The 14,947-nt window shown below is 37.7% G+C and overlaps 1 protein-coding gene across 1 annotated transcript; it reads right to left on the bottom strand.

Moving 5' to 3' along the window:
* LOC107621931 (CO(2)-response secreted protease-like) lies at positions 330–14,237 on the bottom strand. The gene is made up of 3 exons (XM_021114478.1): positions 14,030–14,237; positions 13,211–13,426; positions 330–928 (listed from the first exon to the last, which is right to left on the bottom strand). The coding sequence occupies exons 1-3, from the start codon at positions 14,235–14,237 to the stop codon at positions 378–380; spliced, it is 975 nt and encodes a 324-aa protein (XP_020970137.1). The 3' UTR covers positions 330–377.

Consider the following 14,947-nt stretch of genomic DNA (forward strand, 5'->3'; position numbering starts at 1 on the left):
ACAAAAAGAGAACACACTTCTCTCTACATATATAGGAGAAAACTATTCAAAGAAATATTATGTTATTCTATCTGAATGACGGAGAAAACTATTCAAAGAAATATTATGTTATTCTATCTGGATGACTTGATTGAAATGAATTAAAAAAAACTCAATTTATAGGTGAGTCTCTTTAATATGAACCATCCGTCAACTAGAGGTATATAATTCTTCTCTTTTTCAACCATTAAAATTCTAAAGTTATAAACTAAGATTATTTATTACCTTTCATTTTATTTAGTTATTATTTATTTATTTATTTTTTAAAATTAACTTTACTAATTTTCACAAAGACTACTATATATATGAGTATGTTGTGAGCGTATTTATGTTTATCTTCATTTAGTATTGACTCCAAATATTGTATGAACATAATGTTTACCATCAAGCCAAGTTATAGACCCAAAATTGTATCCACTTTGTGCATCATTGTTGTAGAATAAGACTTGATAAGATCTCTTTTGAATACCCCCATAAAACAAAAGCTTATTGTGGATAACCTTGATAACCATTCCCTTTGGTGCTTGCACCTTTGCAATATATGTGGAATTAGTGGGTCCCACATTTGTGACTGTTCTTGTGACTACTTTTGCTTTCTGATGCCTACCAAGTGTTTTTATAGATATTGATGGGTAGTTGATATTGGATATAAGATCTTCAGAGGAGTTCTTTGGGCAGTTGAAGTTAGTCTTAGACATTGATCTTATGTTTTTCTTTGAATAGCCATAATAACAAAGAAATTTGAGATAGTCTTCTAATTCCGTTTTGAAGACTAAGCCAGGGTTGAGAGCTCTAAGTGGATCAATTTCCCCAACTCCCATTTCATGTGGGGAGGAAAACAAGTTTGAGCTATTGGTCACATGCTTCCTCAAGTTATTGTATGTTGTAGCTGAAAATATTGAACAACACTACGTAAGTATGACTTATTCTGTTTCTTTTTTTTTTGGCAAATGCATTCTATTTCTTAATAAAAAAAACAGAGATAATAAAGCAAATAAATAAATAAATATTTTGTTTTCTTACTTTTAGGAAATACATAAAATATAAGAATTTTTTCTCTTATAGAAAATTTGTGTCTTTCTCCTTTTCTAATTCTAGAATCAAACAAGTTTCTATGTTTATTATCTCTATATTTCTGTCTTAGAGACAAAATTCAAACATAAACTAGAAAATAAATTGTGATCAAACTCTTTCAAAATGGAAAAGTTGAAAAAAATGAAAAGTGTATAATCACACTTTTAAATTAAGACAGTAAAATTTAGGGCAATTTACCTGAATAAAATAAAGGAGAGAAACCTTTACTGAATTGCAACAATTGCAATTTCCTTACGTGCATGTCCTATTTTATTATTATGTAAACCGTGGTAAGTAACTACGATTTACAATTTACACATAAACCGTTGTAGGCTGGCACGTTTTATGAGTGAAAAAGAATGACCATAAACCGTGGTAGATAACCACGGTTTAGGAAGGTAGAAATATGACCATAAAACTCTCTAACCTGCCACGGTTTATGAAGGGTTTTGTAAACGCATAAACCCTTGTTGGCTGCTGACGTTGGAATTTTTGCTAGTAAAGAATTTATAAAAATAGTCGCGTTGTAGATATAGTTTCTAAACCAACAGAAATCCCTTCGTACAAACGTTTTGGTTGTCACAAGTAACAAACCCCTAAATAAATTGATAACTGAAGTATTCAAACCTCGGGTCGTCTTCTCAAGGAACTGCAGAGAAGTATGTTCTTATTATTGGTTACGGAGATTGTAAATTGGGGTTTTGAGAATGAGGAGCGAATGGTTTAATTAGCAAATAAAGTAAATGAAGAACAAGCAATTTAAATGGCAAGTAAAATAAATAAATGACTGTAAATAAACTTTTGGCAAGGTATGAGAAATTGGAGGTCCTATCCTAGTTATCCTTATCAATGATGATGAGAATTGAATCTTAATTCTACTTTGTTAACCTTTACTAGGGCAAAGGAAGGTCAAGGGATTAATTTGTTTGATTTTCGGATCCTATTTATTTCCTAAGAAAAGATTGGGATTATTGAAGTTCAATTTAATTAACAAAGATAACAATTATCAATCATGTTTGAGTTTGATAACTCCTGAGTTACTAATTTCTTAACCAAGACCAAAAGGAGAAAAGTAAATCTACTGGAATAAAAATGTCTTCAGATGGGAATAACAATAATGTAAATAAAAGAAAGCAATAATAAACTGAAATACCACAAATAACTTTAATTCAGAAGAGTAATCTGTAACATGGAAGAATTCATAAATTAAATTACAAAAGTAAATAAAAGGGAATATTGAACCTGATAAAGAGATAATCTTGAAAGCGAATAAAATCCTAATCTAAATCCTAATCCTAAAGAGAGGAGAGAGAGGAGAGAACCTCTCTCTAAACTAAATCTAAATCATGAAAACTAACTAAAGTGGAGACTCCCCTTGAATGGATGCATTTCTCCACTTCATAACCTCTGGTCTATGCCTTTTAGACTTGGATTTGGGCCAAAAAGGGCTTCAGAATTCGCTGGGAGCGTTTTCTGCAATTTCTGGTGCGTGGCCTCTGTCACGCGTCCGTGTGGGTCACGCGGTCGCGTCATTCGGAGTTTTTTTTGTCACGCGGCCGCGTCATATGTGTTTCGCTCGAGGCGCGCGGTCGCGTCAGTCATGCGGCCGCGTCAATGCCTTTTCGCGCTGGCATGCGGCCGCGTCGCCCATGCGATCGCGTGGCTGCCAGTTTCTTCAAAAACTCTATTTTGTGCTTTCCTTCCATTTTTTGTATGTTTCTTTCCATCCTTTAAGTCATTCCTGCCTTAGAAGATCTGAAACTACTCAACACACTAATCACGGCATCGAATGGAAATAAAGGTAATTAAAATAATTAATTTTAAAGCATAGGAAACATGTTTTTCACATACATCACATAATAAGGAAGGGAAAGTAAAACCATGCAATTAATATGAATAAGTAGGTGAAGGATCGAATAAATCACTCAAATTAAGCACAGAATATATAATAAAATATGGGTTTATCAACCTCCCCACACTTAAACAATAGCATGTCCTCATGCTAAGTCCAAGGGTAATGTTAGGTTAAAGTGGTGGAATGCCATGCAATGCAATCTAATCTAAATGTAACTACCTAGATGCATCATGCAATTCTAAAATTTTTTATTCACTTGTATATAAAGCTTGTATGTAGTTGAATTAATTCACATTCTCAAGGAGTCATATATGTATATACATAGCCAAACCTTAGATAATGATAAGGTGCTTTTTACTGTTGAGATGGGAGAGAAAAATATTTTATAAACTTGCAAGACAATTAATAATTCAAGCAGAGATATATGTTAATGAGCTATTGAACCCTCACTGGATTTTGTGTTTACTCTCTAGTCACTCAGTGTTTATTGGGTTAATCACTCTATTCTTCTTTTTATTCTTGCTTTCTATAACTTTGTTCTTCATCTAACCAATAAATAATTATAGAATATAGGCATACAAAAGTCATGAGGTCTTTAATTAAGGTTGTAATGGGGCCAAGGTAAAGGTAAAGGTATATGTATAAGGCTAAGTGAGCTAATTAAGTGAATCCTTGATTAGTCTAAGATCTCACCTAACATACATACTTTGTAAAGCAAAACGTTTTTACCTATTTTCCCATATTTTTTCACTTTTGATGTTACATGCTCATGCTCAATATTTATTATTTTTACCCCATGTGCATTACTTTATTTCACATTTGGGGAATCCTTTTGTATCCCCTTTTTTCCAATACTGAAAAATAACACTTCTTTTTTTTTTCAATTGCACATGGTAATTCAATTATTTGATTTTACATGAGCATGCCTCCCAAAACTTTTATTTGAAAATTTTATTCTTTTCAACTTTTCTACCTTTTGTTTTTATCATCCATGTTCCCAATAGGTTTCCCACACTTAAACAATTACACACTTTCTATCTTAAGCTAACCAAGGATTCAACTTGGGATTTTTATTTTGTTTTTCTGCTTAAGGCTAGTATTGTGGCTTATAGAATAAGGAGGGGATTTAAAGGTTCAAGGGGGCTAACAAGGGTGATGTAAAAGGGTAGGCTATTTTGGGATAAGTGAGCTAAAATCAAATAATGGCCTCAATCACTCTCTTGATATGTATTTCTATTCTATAATTGGACATATAGATTAAAACAAAGTAAAGAACATCAGAATAAAAAAGAAAGGCGGAACACACATGAATAAAAATTATGGTTTGAATGTAACCATACAATTAAGCTCAAAACTCACAGGCTGTGTGTTCTCTAGCTCAAAAATCATTTATCAGTTATGTATGTCATGCAGGTTTAGTTAAAAATTTCCATTATTCTCAATGTAAAACTTAAGGTGGCTTTAAAGTTCTAGTGTTTCTCCTTGATGAAATATTGTTAACTAACTAACATGTAATGCTATATATACAAGGTGTGTGGATTGTTTCTATTATGTTCAAGTCCCTAGTTTACTTCCTTTTTATATTTTTCAATTTAAACTAAGCTATCTTATGCTAAAAATAAGGGTAAACTATACTAATTAATCCACAATTTCTATAACTAATAAGTTAGAATTGCAACTAAAACTAAATGGCTAAAATATGAACTAAAGTGCAACATAGAATAAATACATAAAAATAGCAATATATATAAGTACTGAGAAAATAAAAATAAAAATAAAAATACAGAAAAGTAGCAAAATAAATAAAAAGAGTATGTAGTGGTTCACCAAAAAAAAGAACGCCAGAGATGGCGACCTCCCCACACTTAAAATGTAGCATCGTCCCTGATGCTCACTCAAGCAGGGTGTGAAGGGGTGTCATCACTGGAAGGACGGGTAGCTGGAGTCTCTGTGGTGGTGGTCTGAGGAGCTGCCTGTGGCAGAGGAGGTGCTGACTAGATAGGGATCTCGGGGTCTACAGCCTGAATCTGATGCGGGGTCTCCTGCTGGTGTGCTGCCTGCTGGGTGCCTGCCTGCTCTGCCTTCTACTGTGGATGAGTCGCAGCCTCGGGCGCATCCGCCTCCTCCTCAGATGCCTCGGATGGTGTGTCAGGCTCGGAGGGGATATCGCCAGATCGTATCATCAGCTTCAGGTGCTCATAGCGTCGCTTGTTGCGACGCTCCATCTGGTCAAGCCGTCGAAACAGGCGGTGCACTAGATGATAGACGGGCTCTGGGGCAGGTGGAGGTGCAGTGGTGGTGGCAGGGGTTGCTAGGGCAGCTGTAGAGGAAGAGGGGCCGGCAGATGGTGTGGCTGTGGCACCAGGAGCAGTGAGGAAAGGAGGTCTGTAGCCCAAAGCCAGAAAGTTCCTGCTGTGAGAGATAATCTTCTTGCATTCTGCAGCAGGTGGCTTTTCATCAGCATCCTCCCAAGGCACGTCAGCTCGACGGCCTAGCTGTGTAATCAAATAGAGAAAGGGAAGAGTGCCTCGGACGTGGACCCTGGCCATATAGTACCGGATAAAGCGTGGCAGGTACAGGTCCTTACCCTCCATCACACACCATAGGAGGGTGATCATAGCGGCTGGTATCTCAGTCTCGTGAGTACTCGGCATAATGAAGTTACTTGACTGCATCCCAATCAAACTTCATGAAGCGCATATCCTCCTTAGCTCTTTGATAACCATCCAGCTGATCAGTTTTAGGCAGAAGTTTCAGAACATCTTCAATGGCCTCTTCAGTGACCAGAATTTGCTTCCCTCTAAGGTTCACTACATCTAGGAAAGTTTTGAAGTAATTGCAGTAGAATTCCCTAACCCAAGATGTATTGACCTCAGTCAGGTTTTTCTCCAGAAAGAACCAGCCTCTTTGTTTGATCTGATCAGAGGTGTATTGCTGGAGTTCTTCTGGGATCTTCAAAGTCCTCTCCAGGTATAGGTTCCTGGAGGTTGCAAACACCGGATACTTCAGCTCACAGTATCGGTTTGCAAACTTTACTGGATCATTAGCAGGGAGTAGCTGGTCAGCCTTCTCCTGCGGGGTAAAATTTTTCTCCCGCCAGGAGTCATCGTGCATGATGTCCATGATGGAGGATTCTCCTCTTTTATGTTTGCCAGTAGTTGCCTTTGCTTTTCCCTTTCTCTGAAAGGCAGACATCCTGAAAAATAGAAAACCAGGATATAATAAAAATAGGAAAACAAATAAGCAAATAGTCAAAAGAAACACAAAGTGGCAAAGGAGCAATAGGATAAGGAAAATGAGTTAAGTAAATGTGCATTAAGGATTGTATAGGAGTTAAAAGTTCGAAAGGAAGAATTCACAATCCAAAATGTAATAGAAGGCATGTTAATTAGGAAAAAATTATCAGTATGCCATGGTTAGAAGGTTAAAAGAAAGTGAAAAACCAGAAGAGATGTTTTGAAAGGTTAGTTTGGTTAGAATTGAAAAAGAGTTCAGGAAGATAAAATTAGTGAGTTAGTGAAAAATGGGGTAAGGTAAGTGGCATAATGATAAGTTTCTAAGTAACAAGCATTCACAATTAAAGGCTACAGGTAACTCATAACCAAACAAGGAAAACAGTTTGATGATGATTCAGATAGATATAGAAATAGCAAAAATTGGAATCGAAATATCAAAAATGCAATTTATGAACCAGGAAATCAAAGAGAATGAGAAAGCTTGCCCTGGCATTCATGAATTGGTTTGGTTAAAGCAGAGTAAAGCAGAGTTTAAATAGCCAAAACCAAAACATGAATGAAAGTCAAAAATAGTTTATAAAAATTTGGGCAGCATTTCGGCTGAAATTGGATTGTCTCGGAAAATAAACAGCAATCAGAATAGTTCATATGAATGAAAACAGAGTGCAATTAAAGAGTATGAACAAGAAAGAACAATTGCAATAGCAGCATGAACTTGAAGAACAACATATGAACATTACTAACATATAGCAACAGCAGAATTGCAAAAATTATAAAACAAGAAACACGAACAGCGCAATTAAACAGGCCTAAATCCACTAACCACATCCTAGGCTACCTAACAACCTAAAATCCACTACAACATGCATATCTAACTAGCCTAAATAAGAACATAAACAGATAAGTATGAATTAACTACAAATGGATAGAAGGGTGGCGTTCGTCAGAACCTGGTAGGCGAATTAAGGAGAGTGGGGCAGGGGGGGCGCGACTGATAGGGTTCGCGTGACTGGGGGGTATAAATTTGAATCCACGCGATCGCGTGGGGCACGCGGTCGCGTGGTTGGGGTGAAATGGGGGTCGACGCGATCGCATGAGTGGCGCGATCGCGTGGAGGGCAAAAAGAGTGAATGACCGATCGCCTGGGGAATGCGATCGCGTCGCTGGAATTTGTGCGAAACGCACAGTTCCAGCGTCGTTTCAGCGCAACTCTCTGTCTCCTTTTGGGGTGTTGTGCAATCCATGCGGCGCGATCGCGTCGCTCACGCTGTCGCGTGGGATGTGTGTTGTGCAAGTGACGCGATCGCGTCAGGGACGCGATCGCGTGGGTCATTTGTGCGAAACGCACAATGGCTGCACGATTCCAGCCTAACTTTCTAGACGTTGGAATTTTTACGCCGATCTCCAGATCACGCGGCCGCGTGAATGACGTGGTCGCGTGGGTAGTGTTTTTCGCAATTTGACGCGATTGCATGAGTGATGCGGTCGCATCGCACAGACGCACACCCTTTTTTTATGCAGTATGCAGAATGCAATGATTAATATGAATACGATGCAAAACTTCCAGGTTCAATATAATAAAATAAAATAAAACTTAAAAACAAATAAAACGAAATAAAAAAATTGGAAAAGGAACGGTCATACCATGGTGCGTTGTCTTCCACCTAGCACTTTTAGTTAAAGTCCTTAAGTTGGACATTGGAGGAGCTTCCTGTTATGGTGGCTTATGCTTGAATTCATCCATAAATCTCCACCAATGCTTGGAATGAAAATAGCCTCCGGGGTCCCAAACTAGGCATGTGAAGCTTCTGAGCAGCTTCAAACAGATTGTCAGGCTCCCGGGGTGATGAATGTCGGAATAGATTTCAGGATCCCAAACTTTGCTTTTAAATATGCCTTCGTCTTGATCTATACTTTTCCATCTGGGCGGTTTAGAAATTAGATTCTCACCAGAATAACCAAACGTTTTCCGAGATCCATCCGATTGAATATGAAACCAATCCTTACACTTCGAGTTGAAGCGTGGAACCTTATTGAACCTTGTGCACCAGCTCTGAGTACGAGCCATGTCCCACTTACTCTTAAAGCCGCAGAGAGCTCTAAGCTGGCCATCTGTTTCAAGCAAACCATATTCAAGTAGAAAAATACAGTTAAAGGTTAAGGATTGTACCCACTTGAAGCTTGTATTGGGTGGTAATGACCTTGGGATAGGTGGTTCCAGTGGTTCTGTGAGTTCTACTCCCTTGTGCTCTTCTGTAAAATTCTCCACTTCTTTGCAAGATTCTTCAAATGTATCCATGTCCTGATCAAAGCCATCTATGTCTTCTTCGTCACTTAAGTCATAGACTGGAGGTTGAGAGAAATCTACCTTTGTATCATCTTCGTATTCACTCGGGAAAGATTCTTCGATCTCAGAGAATTCACTTGCGGATGCAAGCTCATTACTAGAAGAACTTGACTTGAGATTATCATTATCAAGGAGATTTGCTTCTTGGGTTATTCTGTCTAGTTCTTCATGAGAGACTTGCCCTGGGGATTGCGCACAATTCCCCTTAGCATCAATTATAACATCCTTGACAGAATGCTCCACAACCTTGGATTCCCATGGAGGTTCAGCGTCTCTTAAATCTTCAACCAACTCTTCTTCTTTAACAATGACAGCTTCCTCTACTTGTTCCAGGATGAAGCAATGCTCTGTCTTGTCCACTGGAGTTTCTAGTATCTCCTTCATGCTACGCTCTTCGTTAGATTGTCCACATGGGGCTGTGGGAGGTCCTTGAATGTTCGAACGTCTAGAAGATAATAGACTTACTGCTTGCTCTAGTTGATGAAGGGTTGCTTGAAGTTGATCTACTGTTTCCTTGAGGCGAACCTCTGATTCTCGGGGTGATAGATTTGGATATGGTACATGGGAAAGTGGTGATGTTTGGGAGTAATTGAATTGGAATCGGGGTAGATGAGGATCATACGGTAGTGAATGGTGAAAAGGAGCTTGTGAGTGTGGTGGTTCGAAGTTGTGTTGAGAGGATGGTCTATAAGCACATGGTGGGGCTTGTGGGTAATTACAAGGTTGTCCACCATGTCTATTGGCTTGGTATGCATTGTAGAATGGTCTTTGTCCATGATATCTTGGAGGGTGTTGTTGCCTAAAGGGTTGATCAGATCCTCTTGGCTCCATCCATCTTTGATTGGTCTGACCTTGATGCATGTTCCTATTATAACTTCCATTCTTTTCAATAAAATTAGAACCAAACTCGAAGCGAAAAGGGTGAGAATTCATAGTGGCTAATAAAAATAAAAGGGAAAAATAAAGACAAATAACAAGTAAAAGAAAAATATTTACAATAACCAATAATAAGGCACACGATTGCAGTTCCCCGGCAACGGCGCCATTTTGACGTCGGGATTTTTGCTAGTAAAGAATTTATAAAAATAGTCACGTTGTAGATATAGTTTCTAAACCAACAGAAATCCCTTCGTACAAACGTTTTGGTTGTCACAAGTAACAAACCCCTAAATAAATTGATAACCGAAGTATTCAAACCTCGGGTCGTCTTCTTAAGGAACTGCAGGGAAGTATGTTCTTATTATTGGTTACGGAGATTGTAAATTGGGGTTTTGAGAATGAGGAGCGAATGGTTTAATTAGCAAATAAAGTAAATGAAGAACAAGCAATTTAAATGGCAAGTAAAATAAATAAATGACTGTAAATAAACTTTTGGCAAGGTATGAGAAATTGGAGGTCCTATCCTAGTTATCCTTATCAATGATGATGAGAATTGAATCTTAATTCCACTTTGTTAACCTTTACTAGGGCAAAGGAAGGTCAAAGGATTAATTGGTTTGATCTTCGGATCCTATTTATTTCCTAAGAAAAGATTGGGATTATTGAAGTTCAATTTAATTAACAAAGATAATAATTATCAATCATATTTGAGTTTGATAACTCCTGAGTTACTGATTTCTTAATCAAGACCAAAAGGAGAAAAGTAAATCTACTGGAATAAAAATGTCTTCAGATGGGAATAACAATAATGTAAATAAAAGAAAGCAATAATAAACTGAAATACCTCAAATAACTTTAATTCAAAAGAGTAATCTGTAACATGGAAGAATTCATAAATTAAATTGCAAAAGTAAATAAAAGGAAATATTGAACCTGATAAAGAGATAATCCTGAAAGCGAATAAAATCCTAATCTAAATCATAATCCTAAAGAAAGGAGAGAGAGAAGAGAACCTCTCTCTAAACTAAATCTAAATCATGAAAACTAACTAAAGTGGAGACTCCCTTGAATGGATGCATTCCCCCACTTCATAACCTCTGGTCTATGCCTTTTGGACTTGGATTTGGGCCAAAAAGGGCTTCAGAATTCGCTGGGAGCGTTTTCTGCAATTTCTGGTGCGTGGCCTCTGTCACGCGTCCGTGTGGGTCACGCGGTCGCGTCATTCGGAGTTTTTCTTGTCACGCGGTCGTGTCAGTCATGCGGCCGCACCAATGCCTTTTCGCGCTGGCATGCGGCCGCGTCGCCCATGCGATCGCGTGGCTGCCAGTTTCTTCAAAAACTCTGTTTTGTGCTTTCCTTCCATTTTTGTATGTTTCCTTTCCATCTTTTAAGTCATTCCTGCCTTAGAAGATCTGAAACTACTCAACACACTAATCACGGCATCGAATGGAAATAAAGGTAATTAAAATAATTAATTTTAAAGCATAGGAAACATGTTTTTCACATACATCACATAATAAGGAAGGGAAAGTAAAACCATGCAATTAATATGAATAAGTGGGTGAAGGATTGAATAAATCACTCAAATTAAGCACAGAATATATCATAAAATATGGGTTTATCAGCTGCCACGGTTTATGAGGAGAAGAATTCTATATATATATATGAGTGAGATTGAAGCTGCTGAAGAGATCATTATCACACAATGACAAGTGAGGAAGAGAATTTTCTTGTCTTAGTGCATTGCTCTGGGAAAATCAAAAGAAGCAAAAAATATGGTGTGAAGTTCACTGACAGAGAGCCATTGAGTGTATTTATCAGTTCATCAAGCACTTTGTCAGATGTAAAGAACAGCATCTTGCAGAAGCTTGGGGTATTTAGGAGCAAGTGGGTGAAGAAGCTATTCTACAAGATTCACATCACAGTGGTCTCGACCGGTGTTAAGTAAGATACGTTTGTGCTAGCGGCCGATGAAGATATTAGGGTTCTATTTCATTGTGTTAGGAGTTTTCCGGAGGTCAGAATACACGAACTGTATGCGAAGTTGGAAGTTGGTGTCGATAGTTCTGGGGCATCAGCTCCAGTTTATAGCTCGACTACCGCGGGCGGTGTGTCTAGTTTGATGCCTGCGGCCGGACCATCTGTTCCGCAGGTCGCATCCCTTCCTTTGCGGCTGATTTAGATCAAACGGAGGCAGTTGCTTCTGTACCGTTGGAGAATCCTGGGGTCTAGCAACAGCCATTTGAGGTGGATACCGTTGGTGGCGTGATTCATGATGTTCAAGGCTTCCGGGAACCTGATCGAGTAGAGAATGCAATGCGGGACGATGACTCTGACGAGGAGCCTGTAGATATCATTGGGGACAGCGATGATGACACAGGTGCCAATCCACATACACAGCACGGGCCTTCAAGTTCTGCCACACAGCAGTACCCTCCACACTTTTCCACTCTAAACTTGGAGGCTCTGGGTTAACAGGTAGATGGAGGTGCTACAATTGGGGGTTCTTCTACAGCAAAGTGATGGTGCACTCCCCAAACGGCATGTGAAATGTGTGGGTCTCAGGACGCCACCTCTCAACGAATGCGTTAAGTAGATGCTCATCAACCCAGAACCACTGACTGTTCAGCCTAGCCAAGTGATACAAGTCCGCGGTCTCCAGATACGGTATAATCCGGTCGTGTAACGACATATTCTGTTATCTTCTGACACCGCTAATTAGCCTAGTAGGCTACAACATATGGATAAGGAAATCCTCAGCATAAGAGCAATATTAATAATAGTAAATATAATTTTAAAAACATTATTATACACCCACATTGGTTTTCTATTTTCTCTAATGATAGTAATAACAATAATGAAACAATAACAGTAATAATAACGACAATAACAATAGTTACTAAGAAGGATAATAGTAACATCAATATGAATAATAATAACAATAATAGTAATAATATCAACAATAACAATAATAACAATACCAACAATAATAATAATACTAACAATAATAATAATAATAATAATAATAATAAGAAAGTAGTTTAACTAACCTCTTGGTCGATGTATCCAGCCACGTGCGCAATGCCATTTAATCGATACATGCGAGCTTCGTATTCCATGGTTCCACCACCCAAATGGTTCAAAACCTCAAAGCCTCTCCTAGAAACTCTCTCAACCACCTCCCAGATTCAACAAAATTTGGTTTGCCACAAATGAGAACCGTGATGACTTAACGTGGATTATGTATTTATACTACTCTAAACATAAACTGTGGTAGCCAACAGGGTTTTATGCTCACAGCTTTTCTTCATAAAACGTGGTGACCAAGTACGATTTCTAGTAGCATTTTTCATGCATTATCCGTGGTAAGCAACCGCTGTTTATGTTCAACGTTTCCTAAGTGTAAACCGTGCCAACCTCCCACGGTTTATGTACATATTAAAAACCGTGATTACCTACCACGGTTTATATAATAATGAAAAAGGCCACTCACGTAAACAAATGTCAAATGTTGCATTTGAGTAAAGGATCTTCACAAACATTTTAATCAAGTAAATTGTCCTAAAATTTACCTATGACAAAAATTATCATTTCAATAATGATTAATCTTTTACTTTATTACTCTACCAATTTACTCATTTTAGAGGATTTTTTTTAATAAATTGTGCTTCTATTTCTATCTTTACACCCAAACAAACTTTTGTATCTATTGTCTCTGTATTTCTATCTGTAAACACAAAATCTAGATACAGTCTTACTTTCAAGAAGAAAAGACAATACCTATTGTCATCAATGCTGATTTGATCATTGAAGGAATCCACATTTCATGAACAGATTTAATGAAAGCAGCAGCACCTGTAACATGTGGGCAAGCCATAGATGTACCTGACATTATGCCAAATAAGGAGGGTTTTTTCCCTATTGGAATACTTCCTGGTTCATCATTTTTGGGAATCATGGCAACTAAAATGCCAACGCCTGGAGCCATCACATCTGCTACAAAACAAAACAAATTGATTTCTCATAATTTGAAACAGAGGCTATTGATCCTAGGGAAAAACTTTTTTTTTATTTGACTAAATCACCAAAAGTAACCATGAAAGATTGATTTGCTGACAAAAGTAACCATGGAAGATCAAAACTCCTCAGATACCCACAATTGATTTGCTCCGTTTGTCAAAAATAGTAGTCTAATATAGCCTTAGCAGAGTGACATACGTGGACTGTTTACATTGACGATTACACGTGTTGGTAGGCATACGTGTCCTCAGTACCATTTAGAGTCAATTTAAGCACTCATAAGTATTCATAAGGTTCTAAAAAGGAACATCAATAACTGTTTAAGTAGTGTATATAGCATACGAACATGACATGATAATCCAAAATAAAAATAATAAACATAATGATCCTTAGCAGTAAAGTTTTGAGCTAAATTACATACATATAGATTCCAAAAAATATAAAGACTGTTAATTTTTTTTAATTTGGTGTTGAGTTGCTGCTCCCACTAGATAATTCATAGGTACTGAGAAACTGGCCATGTTGGTGTAAGGTGCGATCTTGGTGTTGGCATAAATTGTGCAAACCTGGAAGTTGTGCCTGCACTGGCTCCTTGCATTGTATGTGGGGACACGGTGGGTGGCCTAACAAATGCATTGGATGGCTGCTGATGAGTGTTCAAAGTTGGAGTCTGAGACACAGGGATCTGAACTTGTGATGGAGGAGGCCTCTTGGTGGATCTCTTTGTTCTCTTTATTTTTGTGGTTGGTGGCCTAATTGGTGGTGGCACCTGCGGTGTATGCGGCATATTAGGAGATGGATTCAATGTGGTAGTAGCCTATAATTTAAATTAGATATTAATGTAAGTAAACTTAATAGCTCAAAAAATGTTTAAGCAATTTAACAAACCTATGGTTGGGTTCCATCTTTTGTTTTCTCAAATTTTTCTGTGTGATATATCTCCAAAGTGATATGTAATATAGCCATCTACGCAAAAAAATTTAAAATCCACCATTAGTGGCAATCTTACAAACTCCAAGTTACTCAAACCCTAACCATTATGGTACCTAACTTCACTATCAATTTGGTTTCAAGAATAATAATTACCACAATATTTGAACCATAAAAAATTATACGGCTTAAATAGAGGAACAAGAATATAATAAAGTTACCACAAATTCAAACCCTATCAGAATTAACACAACAACAGAACTAATTTTTTCACATTGAATGAACAACTCTTATAACTTAGAGGTTATAATCATTGAATGACTTAGTTCATAAAAGTATTACTTCATAGAGCCTTTAAGTGTAACAGAGTACGCCTCTAAACACGGTCCGTTGGAGAAGCAGCAACCTCCTTCTCCAATGTCGTCACAAGAATGGAATCAGAGTACAATGGGAGTACACTAGAGAAGAAGAAGATAAAAAACTGCTCTGTTAGGGCATGATTGATGTCACGCTCAAAAGGGAGGGATAACACCTCTTTCTATTTTTCTAACTAGTGTATGTTCCCAT

Source organism: Arachis ipaensis, chromosome B10, assembly GCF_000816755.2.
Source record: "Arachis ipaensis cultivar K30076 chromosome B10, Araip1.1, whole genome shotgun sequence".
Classification (NCBI taxonomy): domain Eukaryota; kingdom Viridiplantae; phylum Streptophyta; class Magnoliopsida; order Fabales; family Fabaceae; genus Arachis; species Arachis ipaensis.